The sequence below is a fragment of the Protopterus annectens genome, chromosome 1.part2 (assembly GCF_019279795.1).
Source record: "Protopterus annectens isolate FY-2018-M chromosome 1.part2, PAN1.0, whole genome shotgun sequence".
In the NCBI taxonomy this organism is placed as follows: Eukaryota; Metazoa; Chordata; order Ceratodontiformes; family Protopteridae; genus Protopterus; species Protopterus annectens.
In genome coordinates, this window is record NC_056727.1 from 591,935,462 (window position 1) to 591,960,501 (window position 25,040).

At 41.1% G+C, this 25,040-nt stretch overlaps 1 protein-coding gene across 1 annotated transcript in view; it reads left to right on the top strand.

Moving 5' to 3' along the window:
- The window catches only part of MIA3 (MIA SH3 domain ER export factor 3), a 1,691,550-nt gene that overhangs the window by 619,505 nt on the left and 1,047,005 nt on the right, over positions 1 to 25,040 (top strand). Inside the window, exon 5 of the mRNA XM_044060179.1 lies at positions 7,410 to 7,558. Within this exon, the coding sequence (XP_043916114.1) occupies positions 7,410 to 7,558 (149 nt within the window). The remainder of the gene's footprint in view (positions 1 to 7,409; positions 7,559 to 25,040) is intronic.

A 25,040-nucleotide genomic window follows, 5' to 3' on the forward strand; every position in this document is an offset into this window, starting at 1 on the left:
AATCTCACAAATCCCTAAAACTCACCGCCATTAACATACAAAATATTAGAAACAAAATCCCAGAATTCCATGCCTGGATATCCCATTCTAGACCAGATATAATTGTAACCGAGACATGGTTAAAACCATATAAAAAAGATACCGAATTCTTCCCTCCAGGTTTCTCCTGTTTAAGGTGAGACAGACCCCACAAGAAAGGGGGAGGAGTCGCACTTATCTACCCTAACTTTTTTATCATCATCCCCTACTCAAACTCTATTCCACAATTCTCTGCAGCTGAACACATCATAGCACATCTAAAAATTAACGGAGTCAAAAGTCTCTGCTTGGTAGTCGTATGAATCCCACCAGGAAATAATGTTCCTATATTAGAAGAAATCTTAGCCTGGACCTCTAATAATATCCATAATGAAACAATACTTCTAGGTGACATTAACTTAAACTGGCTAGATCATAAACTCCCTCTCCAAATGTATTCATCAATCTCTATAACTTCACTCAACTCATTACTAGTGTAACCCAGCCTAGAAATAACAACAGTGGTTCCACACTCGACTAGATTGTATCTGACCCCAACAAAATTTCCTCAGCAGGAACTTTGCCCTGCAATATTAATGACCATCAGCCTGCCTATATAACATTCAATGCCTCCACAGCTTTACACCATCACCAATACAAACCATCTAGAAAGCTAACTAACTTCGACCCAACATACGTCAATGAAACACTGAATAAAATTAATTGGAGCATTCTAAAATCTTTACTCCTTGATGAAGCTGTTGAATTTCAATACAACATTCCTAAGTATACTCAACAGAATGGCATCCTCCAAAACAAGAGAATAAAAACAAATCATGCAGTCTAGCTTTCTAGAGAAACCAAACAACTTATGACTACCAGAGGCAGTACATGGAAGAAGTGGCAGAAAAGTAGAAACCCCATCAAACTCCAACTATTCTAACAGTTCCACAATCAAGTAAAATGTCTAGTCATTAAAGATAAAAAAACAATACTACCTCTGTCTCCAAATTGACTGTAACCACAACCCAAAAAGATTCTGGAACTCGGTCTCCACTCTGCTAAACCCTGGCACCAAAAGCAATCCTTGATCAAATCCTAGCTGAAATAGCTTCACTTTTCATTTCCTAATTTATAGAGACTATATCCAAACTTGTTGTCACCTTTCCTCAAACTAGTCATAATAACAACTCAAGACCAACTCTCTACTCCTCATCTAACTCTTCTTCCCAGCCTTTTTCTTTCTCTCCTGTTCCTACATCCACTATTATTAAGCTCCTACTCAAACTCAAACATGGTAGTACTTCCCCAGACAACTTACCCCCTGAATGCCTACAAATTTCAGCCAGATCTATCAGCTATCCGATCAGTATTGTTATAAACAGATCTATCCAAGAATCCTACATACCCTACATTTGGAAAAAAGCATATATCATTCCCCTACACAAAGGCGGCAACATTACAGAAATGTCTACTTTCCGCCCTATTGCCATACTATCCCCCAACTCTAAAATAATAGAAAAATGTATTCATATTCAACTTATGAATCATCTACTCCAAAACCAACTCCTTTCCACCACTCAGCATGGCTTTCAACCTGGACACAGCACTATAAGTGCTCTCCTAGCCTTCTTGAACACTGTTAGCCACAATTGGAATGATGGGAAACTTGTCTCTGGACTTTTCCTTGATCTCTCTAAGGCCTTTGACATCATCTCCCATTCTCTCCTCCTTTCTAAGCTCTAACACCTAGACATGTCCACTCCCCTTCTTGACTGGTTTACCAACTATCTTTCAAACAGACAACAATCTACCAAATGGCTACTCTCCCTCTCAGTTTTCCTCACTACTTCCACAGGAGTACCCCAAGGGTCCATCTTAGGACCTCTTCTTTTCGGTATATTTATTAATGACTTTCACTCTGCTCTTACTCATGGATCTGTAGTTCAATATGCAGACGATTCTACTATTATCTGCTCCGGCACCTCAGAAAAAGAACTTCTGACCATGACCCAAAATGCTTTTTCTGCTACTGAAATCTGGATGACCAATAATCACCTCACCCTTAACCCTAATAAAACCAAACTCCTGCTCTTTAAGCCAAAAAAAACCCACCACTCTTAACAAATCAGAATTTATTATTTACTCTTCTAATAAAACCGCCAGAGATGTAGTCCCCCATACCAAGCTACTCGGTGTCACTTTAGACGATAACTTAACATTCGACATCCACATCCACAATAACATTAAAAAAACTCACCAAAAACTCGGCACCCTTTATGGACATAAACACTTCTTAAACTACTCTACTAGAAAAACACTTGCAAGAACTTTTCTCGTACTCTTTGTCCTCTGTGGTGCCCCCATTCTAACAAATATCCATTCCTGCTTAAAAACTAAGGTTGACACCTGCTATAACAAAATTGCTAAGTTTGTGACTAGTGCAAAATATTCTTCCCATCACTGCTGTTTGTTACAATCCCTGAAATGGCTACAACTCCCACAACACCTCACATACATGCATCTAGCTGCAGCATGCAAAGTTATCTACAAAACTCTCAAATGCCCAGCCCTGTCCTCCCTTCTGACTCTCTGTCATCCAAACCGGCACCTCAGATCTGAAAATCAATCTCTTATCCAAACTGGCCAAAACTACCTGCAGGGCAATATTTCTACTCTTTCACTGTTGCTAAACTCAGGAATGCTCTTCCACCTCTTCTCCAGTCCATAAACAGTGCCCCCTTATTCAAAAAGTGTCTACATCAATAACTTTCTTCTCAATGGCTCTGCCTATGCACTATCTCCAATTCCTCTATAACCTGATGTCCCGATTGACCCCCTTCTGTCCCATGCTCATCATTATTCTCCCATCTTAAGTGCCACCCATGAAAAGCATCTTCTACCTCATTCTGCCTCACATGGTATATGAAAACTTGTGTAGTTATCCCCACTTGATTCATGTATATGGTATATGTGCTATACAATTGCGTATGTGTATAACTTATGTCTTTTTTGTTATACTCTTCATATTCTGATACCTTGCCATGAATCAAAGTTTCTTTCATAACTTCCACCCATATAATTGTACAATGTTCCAAATGTTTCTACTGTTTGTTACTCTTTGTAAATAAGCTACACTTTGTATACACTTGTTTAACAAATGTCTCTTATCTTGTTTTTGTTACAGAGCTTTTCTCCCCAGGCCTTAGCCCAGTGGACTTTCCTGGTCAACAAAAGCAAATAAATAATAAGGGAGAATACAGGGAGACAATGACATTTATCGGTCTAGAGAATATTCCTTTGATAATTGACTGGGCACTGTTAAAAAATCCTTTGTAAAACTGATACTTCATGATTTAAGTAAAATTTTTTATCAATGAATGTACCTAGATGTTTAATGAAAGTAACAACTTTTAGTAGGGGGTCCTGTATGACGATGTGATAATCAGTGTTTACGTTAAGTCTAAGGACATGGTCGGAGCACCAAGCATTAATGCTGTCCAGATCCTCTTTGAGAATATAAGAGTCAATCATGGAACCCAGTTTGCAGTCATCTGCAAACTTGGTCATCAGTAAATCTTGTACTTCTGCCTTCACATCAAAGAAATAGATTCTGAAGAGCAAGGGACCTCATACAGAGCCCTGAGGCACTCTACTAGTAACTAGTCTATTAGAGGATATGCTATAACTAAATATCATTTTGTTTGTTTAGTAAAAGAGCCAATTTGCAATCCACTGAGTGATGTGAAGATTAACATTTAAGCCAGTAAGCTTATCAATAATGCATGTGTAGGGATTAAATGTTATAGACTGAATGACTTCTGTCAGTGCCATCAGTCACACCCTCAGAAGAGTCAAGCAGATTAAGCAGGCAAGACCTTTCATCACAAAACAGAACTGACTAGGGTCAGGAGTTTGTAAATTACCAATTTTGCTCCAATAGTTTACAAGTAATACAAGCGAGGCTGATGGGACAATAATTTCCAGAGTCAGTTGCAGTGCCGTATCTATGCAGAGGCACCAGAACCATTGTTTTCCATAACTCAGGCACATAACCATGTCGAGAGGCTGAGATTAAAAGACTTAAAAAGGTGTTTTGTAATAAACTACTCTGTGCTAATGACAAGGCAACCTGATATCTTGCATGGATCCATGGAACTGTTGGTTTCAGTGTGTTAATATGTTCCAGGATTTGGTTAATTTTAATACTGGATAAAGTACAGTTTAGATATTCAAGGGGGTGAACATAGGGTGAGTGGCCTGGAAATATTGAACTAAGTTTGTCAGCTAGGAAATTAGTTATGGCTTCAATACCAGAAAAGGGGCAGTGTGCAATTTCAAAGCAGTATTGGGTACTACAACTAACATTCCTAGTGTAGTTGAAAAAGGTCTTAAGATTATCCTTTAAAGAATTAGCTACCTTCAGTTCGTATTCATCCTTACATTTTCTAATGGAGCATTTGAGAACCCTGCAGACCTTCTTATATAAGCTTCTTTTCAATTGTTGGTAGAATACTTTATTCTTTTTTCGACTGTTACAAAGATTATTTATCTGGGGATTCTGCCATAGTTGTCTGCCTTTGAATTTCCTACCATATTTAAGCCTGGTAAAGTACAGAGTTATCAGTACATTGGTTGAGATGGTTGTAAAAATCCTGGATAAATGTGGTGGCTTAAGAGACTGTGTCAGCAGAGAGAAAGGCACCTTTGAATTTCTTTAGGCCTTCAGACTGGCATATAAAGTTGGCTTTGGAGTAGTCTTTGATTATATTAGAATTTATGGGTTGGTCAGTATTAATTCTGAGAGAAATAATGACAGTTTGGTGGTCAGATTTGATCAAGAAATGTATAACTTTTGTTGATTTGTTGATGTGCATTGTAATATTCAAGTATGATTCTTTGGTGGGAACTTGGGACGGCTTAATCCAGGGGAGCTGGTGTTAAGGAAATCTAGAAAATGCTGAGCATGTTTATTGTTAGCTGTGTAACACTCCTTGATGATAGATAGATAACTGAAGTCATCCAAAATTACGGCATTGAGATTAACAGACATGAAATCCAACTTATCCATGTACGTAATGTGTCAGTCAGTTGACACTGAATGGCTTCTGCTATTAGCAATGATGTGGTAAATGACCTTTAGGAATTCAAACTTGAAGTGTTAGAGCTGCTTTCATATAAGAATGAATAAAAACAGATGCTTCCAGACGGTCTGAAAGAGTGATAGACACAGTACCTTGATACTCAAATGAGTGTTATCGGGACAATTAAACAAAGTTTGTGTAACTACCCATATATGAATTTGCTTGAATGTTAGGAAAGCCTTTATATTAAGCAGTTTATTATTCAGGCTCATTGCACTGAGCAGAGCCTCCTTAATGCAGGCCAGATCAGAATTTGCTGAACTGGAATGTGCAGTAGATGAACTTTGCCAAAAACAAAGCACTGGGGGCAGAAAGTTTTTTTTAAACACCATTATTAAATTATCGCTTAAGACAGACAAACACACATTAACAGAAAACAAACCATATTATGACATTTGTTTCAGTTACATATGTTATACATATTTTTTCTTTCTTTGTAACTATCGTCAGTTCAATGTTGCATAAAATGCTGAATTCCTGCCTTCCGTTAATAGCCACTCTTTCTTCTCCTGAACATTACTCTGCATGCATTGTTCCCACAATTTCCATTTATTTCTATGTAATTTGCTCCTTCCCTTTCCTAAAGGTCCCTGTTTCAATTCTTTTATCTCTTTTATAATATTCAGTACTTCAGATACAGTTGGTTTAGCCATTGATTTCCATTTTTTAGTAATTGTTTTTTTTGGCAGCCAACAGAATTAAACTTAATAAGGCCTTACTATGTCTAGGCAATTCAGTTCAGGTGTCCTAGCTCAAAAAAAAAAAAAAAGCAAACAGCAAAAATTAATTAAATAAATAAATAAATAAATAAAATAATTTCCTTAGTTACAGCCATTTGCTCACCCAATATTTCTGACAGAGTACTCTGTAGGGATTTTTTAAAATATGCCAACTCATTACACTCAAAGCATGTGTTCCTAGTTACCTCTATCTTCCCCATCACATCTACAATATTTGCTACCTACTTGAGGAAAACATTGTTGAAGTCTACTTGGGACATAACAATACCTATGCAAACACTTCCAAGCAAAGATCCTTAACCTTCTGGACTTGCTGTATACTTGGGAGACATACATATGTCCTCCCATTGTTCTCTTGTAAATTGTTTTTTAAGTCTCTGTTCACAATCTTTTCTAACCTCCTCTTGTTGATTCTTTTAGTTATCATGCAGCATTTTATATGCCCTACTAATTATCACTTTTTTAGCAGCAGCTTCTGTTCTAGACTCAGCAGAAAACTCCACCAGACAGATCTTTCACATAACATTCCCCTATCCCTTTCTCTTTGCTTATGTTCCAGGTCATACTTTTACTTTAGGTGAAATGACCAAAAGGCTCTGACCACATCATGAATACTGGTACAAGAGAAACAGCTGAACATGTCCCTATCCCTACATTACCTGGAAAGTGGAACATCAGCATGCATTACTGTAGTGTCACCTATTATTAATGCCTTATCATATGTGACTCCAGTATCAGGACTCATTACACGTATAGGCTTGAAGACAGGGTTGGTGTGAGTGAAGATGAAATGTTGACTGAGGTTTGTTTATGTTGGTCGTGGAGGCTTATTTAAGGATTTCTTAAAAACTTTGGCTTAAATGAGTGCATTCTTAGGTGACAACAGTTTAATAGTAATGAAGTGCTGTAAGTGAGAGGTTAGCCTCCAAACTGGGCAAATAGTTGCACCTCTCACAAGTTGTGCCAATGAAAGACAAGGAAATGAAAGACAAGGCAACTAATAAAGGAACTTGAGATTTAGTAGTTAGATTAATACCACTCCAATAAAAACAAATGGTTGTGGCCTAAGATAGAGAGTGAAATAGGTTAAAAGCTTTGTAAATGACTGGGAATGTGACTCATACCTAAGCTTAGAGCTTTCGATGATCTCTGAGTTTCTGATTTACTTGTATGTGTTTGATTCACCCAGCTCATGCATTTAGATGCAGAGGGTACATTTTCAAGATAAGTCATAAGGATTGATCTTTGTGTTATTCAGCATATCCCAAGTTTGTGGAATACACTTCCTAATACAGTTAGGAACTGCAGCACTGCTCAGATTTTCTGTAGAGTTATGTTTTCATTTACACATGTATTGAGTTTGGTCTTCTGTTTTTATGAAGCATTACTAGAAGGAAAATGCATAATCATTTTTATGTGAAAAAATGTTATTTGGCTACTTACATCTTAGTTTTATGTTTTGATAAATAAAAGCTAATTTTTATTTCACAACTTCCAATTTGTGTAGATGTATCAGAAAGATTTGCTGCCCCAGACAACACTGTGGTATCTGAACAGCCTCTCCTGAAAGCAACACCTGCCTTACCTTGGATAATTACAGCCTTGGACAGTGTGATCTTACGGGCCAAAGAAAACATGAGGCCATACGCAGAAATAGTAAGTACTTCTAACAGCTGGGCATATTAAAGTAACGAGGGCAAAAATCTGCAGTCAACACTGATATATTTGATTTGTTAATGTAAAAGTTGAAGGCTCTAACTCACCTTTCCTTTTTGTCTTTATAACTTTCTCTACCAAATTTTGTGCAAACATTTTTAATCTTCATTATGGCTACTATTTGTGGCATACTCTTACCTTCTGTTTCCTCACAGACATCCTTCCTCCGTAAAAGATTAACTTATTCTCACTAGCTCTAGGTCACATTTGGAGTATATAGTAAGCGGGATCGAGGCTGTGTGTATGAAACCATGCGTACCAGCCTCTGGGAAATGATCTAAATACTGGTGCATCTGTGTTAGTTTGGAACCTTAGCTGGGAATTGTTATTGCACCGAACATGGCCATGTTGTTTCATTAGGCAAGTTTGTAAAGTGGCACTTTGTTGTTTCATACTTAACTGTTTTTTTTCCCTAACCCAAATCTTATCTAACTTAACATCAGCATTAGGGTTAAAAATCTAACCAATGTTAATGGGCTATTTGTGTTTTCCTTGTTTTTTGATTCTTCTTCTTTTTTCGGCTGCTCCCATTAGGGGTCACCACAGCGGATCAACTGTTTCCATTTCTTAACTGTCCTCTGCATCTTGCTCTGTCACACCAACTACCTGCATGTCCTCTCTCACCACATCCATAAACCTTATCTTAGGCCTTCCTCTTTTCCTCTTACCTGGCAGCTTCATCCTTAGCATTGTTTTCCCAATATACTCTGCATCCCTCTTCAGCACATGTCCAAACCAACGTAATCTTGCCTCTCTGGCTTTGTTTCCAAAACTTCCAACCTGGGCTGACCCTCTAACATACTTATTCCTAATCCCGTCCATCCTCATCACACCCAGTGCAAATCTTAACATCTTCAACTCTGCCACGTCAAGCTCTGACTCCTGCCTTTTTGTGAGAGAGGATATGCAGGTGGTTGATGTGACAGAGCAAGATGCAGAGGACAGGAAGAAATGGAAACAGTTGATCTACTGTGGCAATCCCTGACGGGAGCAGCCAAAGAAGAAGACGAAGTGATTCTACCAGACATTTTGTCTGGTGCTGACAAGAAGGCAGCTTGGCACAGTATGAGGACCCATGGAGCAAGTGATGTTTTTTACCTTGAAGAGGGCATTCAGGACCTGCTCTCAGGTGATCATAGGATGTGTGGGTGTACTAATAAGTTAGGGAAAGTTTGTGGGGAGATAGGGGAGTAATTTTAGAACTGAATTTGTGTACTAACATGTGTGATTATGTCCTTGGCAACAAGTAAAGTGATGTTATGTATTAGCTTTGAGCATTGCTGGGCATTACCTCTAAGGTTTCTGACATAATTGAACAAGACTTTGTGATTGTCCTTAGAAGAGCTATTAATTCTCAGTTTAGACTTACTTTTGGAGGACTTGATTTTGTTACTGAGTTGTTTGTTGATCTTTTCTAGTTCTTCTCTAGATGATGGGGTATTGTTCGTTTTTATGGGCTATAAGTGTCTTATTGTATAGTTTGTTTATTCTCTTTTTTATGAACTAAACCAAATACAGCCACCCCAGTGTAAGCATATATACTTATTCCCACAACATTATAGCAAAATAGTCCCTCCCTCACAAAAGAAAATAAACAGAAAACCTAAGGAATAAAAGTAGAAAGTTGACTTTTTCCATTAGTTCACAAATTTTTCCACAGAGGTTGCAAATTGTGCAACTTACCTAAGGAACTTTTTCTGTGCACAACCTCACTAAAAACTGAATGGTTCCTGCTGATACTCCATTCTGTCCCAACCACTAAAATTAAAAAACTGCTACAAAAACTTAAACCAACTACCCTTGCTGTAGACAACTTACCAGCCAATTTTCTAAAACTAGCAACCGATTCCCTAGCTTACCCTGTTTCCATCCTTATAAACCGCTCCATTCAGGAATCCTACATCCCACAGCTATGGAAAGTATCATATGTTATCCCTCTTCACAAAGGAGGAAACTCTTATGAATTCTCTAACTACTGTCCCATAGCCATCCTACCCCCCTTATCAAAAATACTTGAAAGGTGTATTCACTCTCAAGTCATGCAATTCCTGAACAGTAACAATCTCCTCTCACCCACACAGCACGGCTTCCGGCAGCACCATAGTACAACTACTGCTCTCCTCTCTTTTACTAATACAGTTAATGTACACAGAAATAACAACAACTTCATATCTGCAATATTTTTAGACCTATCTAAGGCTTTTGACATGGTGTCACATACCATACTACTAGACTCCATGACCTCCCTGTCCTTCACCCCCTCCAATATAGCCTGGTTTAAAAGCTACCTATCAGGCAGACAACAATCTGTCCAATGGCAAAACAAACAATCTCCTTTACTTCCATCCACTGTAGGAGTCTCACAAGGTTCAATATTGGGCCCTCTACTCTTCTCCATATTTACTAACAGCCTTCATACATCCACCCGACATGCCACAGTTATACAATATGCAGATGACTCAACACTCTTCTGCTCTGCACCATCATTTATAGCCCTGCAAAAACTTACCCAGGAATCCTTTACCTCAGTGGAAAACTGGATTACACAAATCCATCTCATCCTCAATCCCAACAAGACCAAATTACTCATACTCACTCCCAGCAAAACTAAATCCACCCATCAACCTTTTATAATCACATCCAAAAATGGTACTAAGATCTCCCCCACTGACCACACCAAACTCCTTGGTGTAGAAATTGAAGATAAACTACTGTTTGATGTCCACATGTCACAAACAATCAAAAAGGTCCACAAAAAATGGGTACACTATACAGACACAAAAAATTCCTATCTGACAAAGCACGAATTACACTAGCCCAGACACACCTGCTGTCCACCCTTATGTACGCTGCCCCAATCCTTCCCCACACAAGAAAACAAGACCTTGAACTACTCGAATCATATTATAATAAAATCGCCAAATTTGCTAGTAACTCCAGCTTCAAAACCCATCACTGTTAGGCATTACAGGAACTTAAATGGGTAGAACTTCCACAACTAATCAAATACCACCAATTAATACTTGCCCACAGTATTGTAAATCATCCCAACAAACCCCCATTCCTAAACCAACTTCTAATACAGTACAAGTCAAGTCGCCCCCTCTGCTCTTCTGAAAAATCTCTCCTCTGTATCTCCAAAGCCAATAACTCTGCAGGGAAAGCTCTGTTCTCCCACAATATAGCCAAAATCTGGAACAGTCTTCTCCCTACTCTGACCTCTGCTCCATTAACTACTCTGCTTAAAAACTCTCTCAAAAGTGCACCTAATGAATTCCTGGCTATGTCCATGCATCACATAAAACCCTTACCTCATTTAACAACAAACTGACTACCCTAAGGTATTTCTATTGCTCTTAATAAACTCGGGAATCCCTACTGCAAACCTCCAAATGTATTTTCTATATGCATATTAACCAAGAATTGTTTCTTTTTGTATAAAAAGTGCTTTTGTCTATGATATTTTAATTGTGACTTGTATTAGATGTGTAAACTGTTTTGTTACTTTTACGGAGTTTTTCTCCCCGGGCCTCCACTTTAAATGGACCTATGTCCAGTCGGACTATCCCGGTAAACAAATGTAAAATAAAATAAAAATAAATAAAATACCAGGGTTCCACCTTAGGGAGTTGTTCCTGAATTTGGCATTGTATCTAGGTCTTATGGGGATAGCTTCCTCAATGCATGCTTTGAGGTGGGTGTATTAATTATCCAAAAATGTAGCAACATGCCAGAGGGGATTATTGAGATGAGGAAGGACCTTAAATGTCATCAAGTCATGAGTTAGCTAGATTAGGATTGCCTTAGAGTAGTCTCTAAAGAAAGAAGGGCTTTCTGGTAGGACATGTTTTACCCTCATACTGTGTGTTAATGAAAGGGGGGCAAATTTGACCAATGACGTGGTAAATGTAGATGGTGAATACAGTGTGGTAATATTGATGAGAACCAGGTCCAATATTGTTGACCCCCCCCCCATTGTAACATTGTGACTTGAACCGGTTGATCTAGGGAACTAGCATTAATGAAGTCGGGAAATATTTGTGCATATATATTTGAAGTGGTGTAGTCTCCAAAGTGAATAGTCTTATGCTTGATAGGGAGGATGTCAGTTTGTTTAGATTTGCTTCATGGGCTGCAGGTGACATGGGGGGGGGGAGTACAGTAGTTGGCTGTGATATGGTAGGGAGATCTGTTTATTGTGAAAAGTCTGTGGAGTAGTTTAAGATCTGTTCTGTCTTATGAGTCTAGAGGTGAGAAGGCTTCTTAGGAATACAGACATGCCCCCCTCCAGTAACACTGTTATATTCGCATTGGGTTTGAAGGTGTGGTAGGCACTTCAACCTTGTATTGTGGGAATGCTACCACTGTTCTAAAACCATGTTTCAGTAACTATGCAGATATCTATACTTTGAAGAATTAAGAATACCTTTAAGGAGTGCTAGTTTTTGTTTAAGCTTCTAACATGTACGTAATTTAGGAAGAGTGCCCTTACCTAAAAAAGGCACTATGGAAGAGGAAAAGGTTCTGGTCAGTATACAGAAGCTATGGGAAGAGAGATGCAGGCCATTCCTAGCAAAGCAGCCATGATTGTTGATCATCTCCTCCTTGGCTGGTATATATTGGTCCCCCTTAGAATGAAACCAATAGCTAAGCCAATAACTGAAGTCATGTAGCTTTTGTTTATATTGTGGCATCATTCTTCATGATGGTAGGAATCTGCGCAGTACTAGTTTCACACCAGTTTCAGATGCATTTTCTGAGAGCTCTATCATGTCGCTCTTCATATGATCCATGGAGGTATATTTCAAGTTATTCATTCTTGTGTGTGTAGTCATCATGTCATAGGTGTACTTAAGGTGAAGGAACTTGAGGGCCATAGAGACACTGAATTCCCAACAGCTGAGAGAGAGCTCACCTTTCCTCTGTCTTTGCTTAGCCTGCTGAGTGGTGCATTTGTATGTCTGCCCTGACTATGGAGTCACCTATGACTAAGACATACCACTTCCATACTACTTCCTTGTAAGCTATAAGTCCCCCTCTATGACCCAAGAAACGCTTAACAGGTACTTAATGATCGATTTTAACAATTGGCTAAAATTTTGGTGTCATTCAAAGGGGATCCAGTGTCTGTCAGCCTGGGATGACATGCTCGACAAGCCACGTTGCTTCGCTAGGGACGGCTTGCACCTGTCACCACTGGGCTTTTGGATATTGGCAAAGGCTGTTGCCACCCCCATAGTGCCTTTTTTAGGCAAGGCTCAAAAGTCAAACCCACCCCCATAGACAGCACAAGGAACAAGAAACTAAGGGTAATGCTGCTAAGCGTCAAGTCTTAACCTCAAGATGCACGCTTTTTCGAGGCTCTTCTCAGTATGGAGAACATCGATATCTGTGCAGTGACAGAAACCTAGTTCAAGGCTCCAGAGAGCACCCCAGCACTACCAGGCTATACCTCATATCATGCTTTCGCCCCAAAACCGGACCGAACCACAAAAGGAGGGGGGTGGTTCCATATTTATCAAGGATATCCACACCTCCAGGTTAGTGGCATTGCAGTATCCGGAGAGCATCCATGTGCAACTTACAGTGGGCAAGACTGCTTTTCAGTTTATAGCATCCTACAGACCACCCTCGCAAAGTCAGGAATCCCATTCGGCTTTCCTGAAAACATTGGAGAACATTAAGATCTCTCCGAACACCATTATATTGGGCGACTTCAACTACCCAAACATTGACTGGGCTTTTCTCAAGCCCCAGCACCTTAGCCCAAAGATTCCTGGAAATTATAAACTCAAATGCTATGGAACAACTAGTCACCACTCCCACAAGAGGGGACAACATACTAGACCTGATCATTACCAGCATGGGGACTCTATGTCCACACCAGAAGTATATCCCTCATTGGTAAGATCAGACCATAAATTAATTTCACTGGATGTCCACATCGAACCCACCCAGCCCAGAAAACCACAGTGAAAAACTTCTCAAAGCGAACTTCTCACTTCTCAAAACCGAAGTGGAATCCTTCAAGGCCCCAGGGCCAGTGGAAACTACAGCCCAAACTGCAGAATCCTATAAATGCATTCTCCGGACATCTCCAGGAATGCATGGGATCATCACTATCCCAAACAAAACCAAGACCCAATCATCCAAAGGCAGGCGTCCAGTCTGGTGGACCTGCCATAAATAAACTATACAACAGAAGGAGGAAGCTACTACATGATAGAGCAAAATCCTAATAGGAAGGCATCTCTGATCAGTACTAGCAAAAATTACGATCCTCATAAAATCCTCCAAGGCCAGCTTCGAGAGAAAAATTGCACAGGACACCAAAGACAATCATAAGGCTTTTTCAGTTATGTTAGAAACCTGGGATGCAACTCCCAGACTTGTTCTGAGTTGATTCTAAACGACAAAAATACACTGAACCCACAGACATCACCAATATCCTGACAGACAGGTTCAGTGCAAACTTCTCCACCCCCAAAGAGCAAGTATCTATTCCGGCAAAGGGCTGCCTCCCAAACATCTCAGATGCTCAGGTGAAGGCTGCCCTCTCCAAAGCAAAACACTGCTTCCATGGGACCAGATGGCGTCCAAGGTTGAATCCTACATGAACTACAAGAGGAACTAATCCCTCAAATAAAACAGCTATACAATCTCAGCCTCACTACAGGATATGTGCCCACAGAATGGCATACAGCAACAGTGGTCCCACTCCACAAAGGTGGAGCCTCTACGGACCCTGAGCTATACGCCCCATAAGCCTGACTAGCTTAGTCTGCAAGGCTATGGAGAGGATCATCATGGAGCTCATAAACAAAGGCATTGGGGACCTACAGACATTAGATCCTACCCAGTTCGGCTTTGTCAAGGGCAGATCCTGCCTTTTTGAACCTGGTTGACTTCTTTGAAACAGTCACCAAAGCCATAGATGAAGGAAGGTAGTCCACACAGCCTATCTGGACCTTGCAAAGGCATTTGACACAATACCCCACTTTCGGGCATCATAGATAAGCTATCAGCTTAAATATAAACCCCTATGTCACAAGATGTGGGTCGAAACTGGCTCAAAGACAGAACCCAGAGAGTGAGAGTTGCTGGAGCCATGTCAGACTGAAACCGGTCACAAGTGGCGTCCCACAGGGTTCTGTCCTGGGACCACTCTTATTCGGTATATACTTTTCCGAGGTACAGGCAAGCGATGGGAGGACTATGGCTCACCAAGTTCGCAGACGACTGCAAACTGGGAGCCATAATCAGTGAAAAAATCCTTAAAGGTCTAGAGTATTAGCCGTCATGTTAAAGCTAAGCAAAGTTCTAGAATACAGACATGCTGCCCCCTCCAGTAACACTGTCATATTCGCATTGGGTTTCCAGAAGGTGTGGTAGGCACTTCAACCTGTATTGTGGGAGTGCTACCACTGTTCTAAAACCATGTTTCAGTAACTATGCAGATATCTATACTTTGAAGCAACTTTTAAGAATACCTTTTAGGAGTGCTAGTTTATTGTTTAAGCTTCTGGTAATATGTACGCATTTAGGAAGAGTGCCCTTACCTAAAAAAGGCACTATGGGAGAGGAAAAGGTTCAGGTCAGTATACAGAAGCTATGGGAAGAGAGATGCAGGCCATTCCTAGCTAAGCAGCCATGATTGTTGATCATCTCCTCCTTGGCTGGTATATATTGGTCCCCCTTAGAATGAAACCAATAGCTAAGCCAATAACTGAAGTCATGTAGCTTTTGTTTATATTGTGGCATCATTCTTCACGATGGTAGGAATCTGAGCAGTACTAGTTTCACACCAGTTTCAGATGCATTTTCTGAGAGCTCTATCATGTCGCTCTTCATATGATCCATGGAGGTATATTTCAAGTTATTCATTCTTGTGTGTGTAGTCATCATGTCATAGGTGTACTTAAGGTGAAAGAACTTGAGGGCCATAGAGACACTGAATTCCCAACAGCTGAGAGAGAGCTCACCTTTCCTCTGTCTTTGCTTAGCCTGCTGAATGGTGCATTTGTATGTCTGCCCTGACTATGGAGTCACCTATGACTAAGACATACCACTTCCATACTACTTCCTTGTAAGCTATAAGTCCCCCTCTATGACCCAAGAAAAGCTTAACAGGTACTTAAGCTTACTGGAAAACACTAACCATCAAACCCAATACCATATTCATGGGTGACTTGAATAACCCCACTATTAATTAGGAATCTTATATGGCACCAAACGTGAAGGCACAGAGATTCCTGGATTTTGTAAACACAAACTCCCTGGACTAGATTGTCAATACATTGATCTGGGAAGCAAGCATACTGGATCGGGTCCTCACTAATACGAGAGACTGCTGCATACTCCCTAGTGTATTGTCTTTTTTGGTAAGGTCAGACCACAGAATGGTTTCCTTTGAAGTAAAAATAAAACCCAGAACCCCAGCTAACCCTGGAATGTTCAGGAACTACTCTAAGGATAAATTCCTACTGTTAAGTGATAAGTAACTTCTCAAACTTTCAAGCCCCCATAAACCATTAGAACACTTTGTGGATCTGTTCACAGAAACCCTATACAAGCATGTTAATAGCTGCATAGAGGCAGCTCTACCCATCAGGTAGTACAGAACTATCTCAAAAAGCAAGCCACCCTTATAGAATCACAACTTCAATAGGCTGTATAACAGAAGGAAGAAAATCATGGCAAAAATTAGGAGGCATAGCACCTGACAGGATAAAAGCACTCTTATCAAACTAAACAAACAACTCAGTGGGCAAAAAAGTCTACCAAAGCCAAATTTGAGGTAAATGTGGCCTCTCAGGCCAAGGACAGCCACAAGACATTGTTTAGCTATGTCCACAACTACAAAGGCAGTACACAGTATGTGCAGAGCTCACTGTAAATGGAGTCACCTACACTGAGCCAGAAGATGTAGCAAACCTACTAGCAGACAAGTTCAGCCCTAACTTCACTCATCTATCCCCCAAAGTCCCCTCAGGAAATACCATCAAATATAACTACCCCTACTGTCAACCGGGAACAAGTTCTCAATGCCCCCTCTAAGGCCAAAAACACTACATTGATGGGCCCTGACAAAATCCCCAGATGCCTTCTAAATCGCATGAAACTTGACCTATCAGGCTGTCTACTGTAGCATTCAAACAGACTTCCTGCCTCATGAATGGAGAACAGCAATATTCTTCCCTGTGCACAATGTTGGGCCATTCAGAAATCCTGGAAACTACAGATCCATAAGTCTCACTAGTTTAGTTTGCAAAACCATATAAAGTATTATTATGGGAATGATCAATAATGACATAGGAAACCTCCAAATGCTGGACCCAACCCAATTTGGTTTTGTCAAGAGCAGGTCATACCTCCTCAACTTGGTGGACTTCTTTGAGAAGGTCACCAAAACAATTGATGAAGGCAAAACAGTTCGCACTGCCTACCTTGAACTGGCCAAGGCATTTGACACATTTATCAACAATACCCCACTTGAGTATTGTGATAAACTCAAGAGGTTAGGAGTAAACCTTCATGTCACCCTGTGAATAGCCATTTGGCTCACAGATCCCCAGGAAGTTAGAACTGGGGAGGCCATTCACAAGTGGAGTCCATCAGGGATTAGTCTTGGGATCGCTCCTTTGTGGTATTTACTTCTCTGAAGTCAAGACCAATGTCAAGGTCCTCTAACTGATTACATTTGCAGATGAATGCAAATTAGGAGCAGTCATATAATCCTCAGCCTACATTAATGTTCTCCAGGAAGGGCTAGACAAATAACTTGTGAAAGACCCGTGATCTAAAACTAAATGCCAAGAAATGCATAATAGTGTCCTGTGGGAAGTCTTCCACCCCTGATAACTGTCATGTTGACAACACCCCCCTAAGATTTGACCCAATAGTCAGTGACTTCAGGACACACATAGACAGTAATCTAGCCTTTGACCATCACGTGTCTGCAGTAGTGAGGAAATCATTCTGTGTTGTGCAACTTATAAACAAAAGTATGGTGTCTAGGTCCAAGGAGGTCATTGTTCCACTTATTCAACATTTGATCAGTCCTTTCATTGAGTACAGTCCCCCCTTTGGAATGTAGCTAACCAGGCACATCCAACAATTAGAATATCTGCAAAGGTTCCTTACTAAAAGAACACGGGATATAAGTATCATGTCATGCGCAGAATGCCTGAAAGCCTTATCCCTTTATTCTGTCTTCTACAGGCTGTTGAGGGAAGATATATGACTGGCATATAAGGTATTGCCAGACCCCACCTTGATGGAGCTTCTTCATATCCACAAAATAAACATCACCAGAATTACCAGTTCTAAAGACTTAATCCTTTCCTGTGATATAGCTAGGATCTATTGGAGATGCAGGTATGTATCTCAGAGACTACCCTTTTTCTGGAACAGGCTGTCTATCCATGTGAAGCAGAGTTCCTCACAAACCCAATTCAGGTGTAACTTGGTCAATGGGATGGAGAACAGGAAATTTATCCCTGATTTGGCACCTGTGTCTGTAACAGACACAGGCAGGCTGCAAATGGTTCATCTCCCAGACCTCTCCTTGTAAATGTTTCATCTCCCAAGTCGCTGCTTACACTTATCAAAGATACCAGAACTTGTCAGTTATTTCAGCTGCATGGCTAGTTTTAAAAAGGCCCTTGAGGTATTTAGCTTATGACACAACTGTGAACCTGTTATCAGATGTATTGTCTCAGCCTTGCTGCTTTAAGGGCTTCAGCCTGCCAACTGAGTGACCCCTTTCTGTGGTTGTGTTTTCTGTAGTGTGTGTCTACGCTATTTGCCTGTTAGTGTGGTACTGAGTGACCTGTATATGAAACCTTTGTCTAGGAGGCCACTGTGGTTTAGACAAGAGCTTCTTTTATGTATATCAGTACAAGAAGGCGCATTTGTTTGTCTAGGACTTGCTGGCCATGGTTATGTGAGATGGGCGTCAGAACTAATACTACAGTGTTTGAATAGAGGTTGGACCTCAGGGTTAATTTCTACTTGCACCTCTCACGTTTAGAATAGCTTATAGGACCTCAACCTCTTAGCCCAAAAATATCTGGACAAAGCCTGACATAGTGAGGGAACAAAGACCCAAAATTAGGGACAGATTTTAAATATTGCTGTTGTAAACTTAGAAAGTAGCTAGAATAACAAGTTTGTGCTAAAATGCATTTTCTAAAGGATATGAAGTCTAAAACTCAAATGCATGCCATTATTTCTTGATTTCATTCCTTAAATCATCCCAGTGATTTGCTAGAAAACCACAGATGTTATGAGGAACTGACCAAAATTTTGAGGCAAAAATCTGGACAGTTGAGAGGTATGAGTCTTTGTGATATTTCCTTCTTGTAGAAAAAGGGGCACTGTGAGTGTTAATGAAGTGAATTTGTAGGAAGGATCTACATACTAGAATACTAAGATGAGCAGAATTTTTCAAGAAATAATGAAACATGGGTTAAACTTACTAGGTAGTACACAATGCAGTAAGCAGGTAGGAACTTAAGAAGAAGGGTGATTTGAGCTTTAGTATTTTAAGGGCTGGAACTTCCCAGCTTGATCTGCTAGTGCTCACCAGTATAAGCAGATGAGATGAGACTGGCAGGAGTTTCCAAAGATAATTTATGGTAAGGGCAGTCAACTCGAGCAATACTTGTTCTGGATCTGTGGAATATAGTGGGGTGTTTAAATAGCTTACACAAATGATACATTTGTGCTCGCTGACAGTAGCAACGGGGGAGGGATTTGGGATTTATTTAAAGGTTAATGCTTTTCACTAAGCATGTACAATAAACCCAGATGGAAGAAGGCTGTTGTAGCATCAGATTACTACTGATACCTGAGAACCTGATACTGAGGATGTGCTGGAAACACTGATGCCAAGCTGTATTCTGTCTGGTGCCATATTTCAGAAACAGAAGTCTAGGAATGAGAGGAGCATTTGTTTTCTTTGAATTGGCCTTTGTATCAGAAAGGATTTTATTTCATTAATTTGTTTGTTTACTGGGCTAATGGACTGATCCAAGAAGACCTACTTCTCCACTGAGAGGAAGCAAAAAATATCCATACGTTATACAGAAATCTACCAGATTAAACTGATAATGTATATGTAAAGTATACACACAAAGCAAACTGCTACATTTAAGGAACATCTTCATCATCATCAACCTCCCTTTTTAAACCATTTCTACTTTGGGTCTGGATAATAGAGTAACTGTCACCACTTCTCTCAATTCAGAGCCACTCTCCTAGCTTTTTAGATAGTCATGCTTACCTGCCTCAGGTGTTTTGTTGCACACTCTATCCATCTCTTGGCTAAACGTCCTCACAGCCTGTTGTCTTCCTCCACTCTGTCCCATATCTTCTTTGTCAGATTATCTTCTGCTTTCATCTGTATGTGGTCAAAAACACAAGATAATAAGGAGGGGGCTAGTAATAGGTGGCATGAAGACCAGGAAGGGCTAGAAGGAAGACGGCCTGTGCTGCCCTTCAAAATGGGCAAGAAGACTGTCTTTGAAATTAGGAAGTATGTCAGAATTCCTGATATTAGACGGAAGGGCATCCCAGGCCTTATGTACTAAGAATGAGAAGGTATCAGGCCTGGTAAGGTTACTAGTGGGGCTGTTTGCATGGGATCTTAGTATGTAGAAAGTGTGGGGATTAATTTTGATGCAGGTTGAGCATGTTGCTAGTTTTCATGATTTTGTAAATTATAGTCAGAAGAAATATGGATCTTTCTTTTACCTGTACCCAGTGTGTGCAACAAGGTGTGGCACATTGATGTTTGAATTTTGGACATAGCAGGATGAAGGAGGAGAAGGCAACTACACACACCACAAAACCAGCCTCACATAATGCTACCACACCACTGAATCAAACACATAAACACACAAAGACATACTCGGAGGCTCTGAGTAAAAATTTACCTAAACAGCAGAGGCCTCCAAAGCAGACACCCAAACAATTGCTACCTCAAGACACCCCACAAGCAACACATAAACCACAAAAGCAGTGTGCAAAGCAGTCACAGCCCTTAAGGCCAAATACAACACCAAACATACTTGTCATAGGTGACTCCATAGTCAGACACACTGACGTCCCACTCACCAGGCTGAACAAGGAGAGGGTCACAGTAAGCTGCCTATCGGGCTAGAATCCGCCACATAACACAAGCACTCTGGTCACTCCACGGCAAGTACAAATATGACACAGTCATTGTCCATGCTGGTGTGAACGATCTGAGACGTACCTCCCTGGACTACATGAAAAGAGACATAGAGGAGCTCTCTGATATGTAGCCCAGGCAGGTATGACCCTGACCCTGAGCAGTATCCTTCCTTCACCAAGAATGATGCCACAATATAGAGACAAGATGATCAGCTTTAACAACTGGCTTAATGTCTGGTGTCATTCAAAGGGGATCCAGTGTCTGTCTGCCTGGGATGACATGCTTGACAAGCCACGCTGCCAAGGGATGGCTTGCACCTGTCACCCCTGGGATTCCGGATATTGGCTAAGGCTCTTGCCACCCCCATAGTGCCTTTTTTAGGCAAGGCTCAAATTCTAAACCTACCACCCTAGAAAACAAAAATGGGAAGAAACTGAGGGTAATGCTGCTCAATGCCAGAAGTCTAAATCTCAAAATGCACGCACTCGAGGCCCTTCTCAGTATGGAGAACATCGATGTCTGTGCTGTAACTGAAACCTGGTTCAAGGCTCAGAGCACCCCGGCACTATTAGGTTTTACCTCATATCATGCGTTCCGGCCCCAAAACCCGGACCACACCACAAAAGGAGGGGGTGTATCCATATTCATAAAGGATACCCACACCTCCAGGTTGGTGGCAACGCACGAAGCTTTGGAAACCATCCAGGTGCAACTAACCATAGGCAAAAAGTACAGTTTTGTACCTACCATAAATGTAGATGTTCGAGGATCCACATTGCTGCAGTCCTAACTATTGGGTAGTCCGCTGTCCAGTCGGCCCGAATACCAAAGTATATGGCTGGTCATTAGACTGGGGGTACTGCATGACCGACGTCATATCCTCAGTCTTTTCTTGCCCCAGATGTCAGAAGACCCTAAAAAGACAAGGCCAAAACCAAAAACACCAAACATACCTGCACCAAAAATATGTACAATATATACAAAAGTACCAGAACATAACCTCACCTACACAACCACCCCTAAACACAGAGGGGAAGGAGGGACTGCAGCAATGTGGATCCTCGAACATCTACATTTATGGTAGGTACAAAACTGTACTATGTTCTTCATTCCACATTGCTGCAGTCCTAACTATTGGGTAGAATCCCAAAGCAGAGGTAAGGGAGGCTGGCAAATCATAAGGAAGCAGGAGCTGATAATATGCCTTGCAAAATAGCTGCGGCAAAACCAGCCCTAGACTTAGAATAGAGAGGAAGGTGGTAATGCTTAGAGAAAGTATGCACTGAACTCCAAGTAGCTGCCTCCAGAATATCCTTAGTTGCCACCCCCCTTAGAAATGCTGTTGAAGTGGCAGTAGCCCTAGTGGAATGAGGCCTAATCCCAGCTGGAATCTCCTTACCATGATGGGAATAACAAAATGCAATGCAAAACCCAATCCACCTAGAAATAGTTTGTTTTGACACAGGCTTGCCCTGCGAACTCAAAGCAAAGAAACAAACAACTGCTGAGACTGCCTAAAATCCTTAGTTCTGCTTAAATAATAACGCAATTGCCTGTGTACATCTAAAGTGTGCAAAATCTTTTCCCCTTTATTTTGGGGATCTGCATAGAAAGTAGGCAAATGAATAGTTTGGTTTAAAGCCACACTAGAAACCACCTTAGGCATAAAGGAAGGATTAATGCGTAATGATACCCTATCCTTATGAAAAATCAAAAAGGCTCAACCGCCATAAGGGCCTGTAACTCAGAAACCCTTCTTGCAGAAGTAATGGCCAACAAAAAGCAGTCTTCCATGACAAGTATTTCAGTTCAGCAGTAGCCGAGGCTCAAAAGGTGAGTAAGTTTCTCCAACACAAAATTGAGATCCCAAGCAGGAGTAGGAGCTCTCGTGGGGTCTTATATTCTTTGCCCCTCTAAGAAATTGCTTGAACAAAGGATGTGAAAACAATGGTGGGTCACAATCATAGTGAGCTGAAATTGCTGCAGCGTGAATCTTAATGGAAGAGAAAGACAAACCTTTGTCCAATAACTCAGTAAGATATTGAAGAGCCACACTCAAATTAGGCTCAGAAATCTCCAAATTCTTTGCTGCAGTCCAAAATAAAATCTCTTCCATTTTTCTCGTACACTTTCCTTGTACTAGGTCTTCTGGCTTCCATAATCACATTTAAAACTTGTTGAGGAAGTTGAGACCTGCTGTCTTTCAAAACAGAATATGCCAGGCTGTTAGATGAAGAGAGTGAAGCTTGACATTGAGCAGATGACCGTCCCTCTGAGACAACAGGTGTGGAATCAAGGGTAAAGGCCATGGAGGCTTCCTTACCAGACTCCTCAGTAATGGGTACCAGTGCTGCGAGGCCAATCTGGAGCTATTAAAATCATCCTTGGCTTGTCTTGTCTGACCTTTAGAAGCACCTTTGGGAGAAGAGGCAGAGGTGGAAAAGCATACACATGAAGATTTTTCCAACTGAAAGAAAGAGCATCCACTTTCCAAGCTGTGTGATGAAATCCCGTGCAAAACTTTGGCAGCTGGTGGTTTAGTGGAGAAGCGAACAGATCTATGTCTGGAGTTCCCCATGACACTGTCAATTTTTGAAATACATGAAGATCCAGTTTCCACTCGTGGGGATCCATGATTTGTCTGCTTAACACATCTGCTAAGGAGTTCTGTGCTCCCGGCAGAAACCTTGCCTGAAGAGTTAGTTGCAAGCTGAGCGCAGTCTCCCATAAAATCATTGCTTGCCTGCACAATGGGTAAGAATGTGTTCCCCTTGTTTGTTGATGTACCACATGACAGTTGTTTTGTCTGTTAGAATCAACACCTGCCCTGGAAGAAGTAACTCCTTGAAAGCCATTAATGCAAACTGGACTGCTAACATCTCTTTCATGTTGATATGTAGATGCTGTAGTCTGGCAGGCCACTTGTCTTGTATCCACTTTCCATTTAGATGAGCTCCCAAGCAATGTCTGAGGCATCTGTCGTTAGAATCTGACTCGCCTCTGGCCGGGTCACAGAGAGTCCCTTGTTTAGGTGACATTCCTGAGCCCACCACAAAAATTCCTTTTGAATGCAAGGTATTATTTGAATGACAGTGTCCAAATCCTGGCAGTGCTGTGTCCATAGATTTTGAGATACCATTGTAGCTTCCTCATATGCAGTTTGGCATTGGGAAGCACCAGAATACAAGATGCCATGAACCCTAAGGCTTGAAGGACTGTCCTTGCAGTCAGCCCGGACTGAAGAGATAGTTGATGGAAGTAACTGGAAAGATTCTGTTGTTTGTCCGGGGTTAAAAAGGCCATCTGGGCTGCTGTATTCAGTCTCACACCCAGAAAGCACATGTCTTGAGAGGGTACTAGACTGGACTTTATTTCGTTCACAGAATACCCTAGGCATCTTAGCACTGCTATGACATATTCCAAATGCTGTAAAGGTCTTCCTTTTCCTGAGCCAGAATCAGGCAGTCGTCCAAGTAAGGATAGATTTGAATTCCTTTTAGCCTGAAGTAAGCTATCGCTGGAGCCAGAACCTTTGTGAATACTCTGGCAGTAGATAAGCCAAAGGGCAATGCAGAGAACTGATAATGAGAATTTCCAGCTCGAAAACGCAGATACTTCCTGCAACGTAGTCTTATAGGCACATGAAGGTAAGCTTCCTTGAGATCTAAAGTTACCATCCAGTGATCTTTGCCCAGCAGAGGTAAAAGCTGTTGTAACGTCAACATTTTGAACTTGGGAATGTCCAGATAAGTGTTGAGGATAGATAAATCCAAAATTGGTCTCCACGTGTTCCCCTTCTTTGGTACTAGGAACAGGCGAGAATAAAATCCTAGGCCCCTTTCTGGCACAGGAACTGACTGAATGGCCCCTATTTGGAGCAACAGAGAAATTTGCTTGTGAGCCTCTGTTCTTTGTAGAGGAGGAATGTCTGGCATGCCTTTGAAAGGAGGCAAGGTATGGAAATAAAACCTGTAACCGTGGTGAATGATATCCAGAACCCATCTGTCTTGGGTAATTAAATCCCAATTTTCTTTGAAAAGAGACAGCCTTCCTCCCAGAGGTGCTGCCAGGCGAGAATGTACTGGCAGCTGAAAAGGCAGGTCATTGGGTCTGCTTACGAAAGGACTGACCCCTGCCCTCACCAGAAGTCTGAGCAGGTGAACTCCCTGTCCTAGGCCTAAAAGAACCTTGAGCTCTGCCCCTACCACGTCTAGACCTACCCCTAGACTGGGAATCATAAGC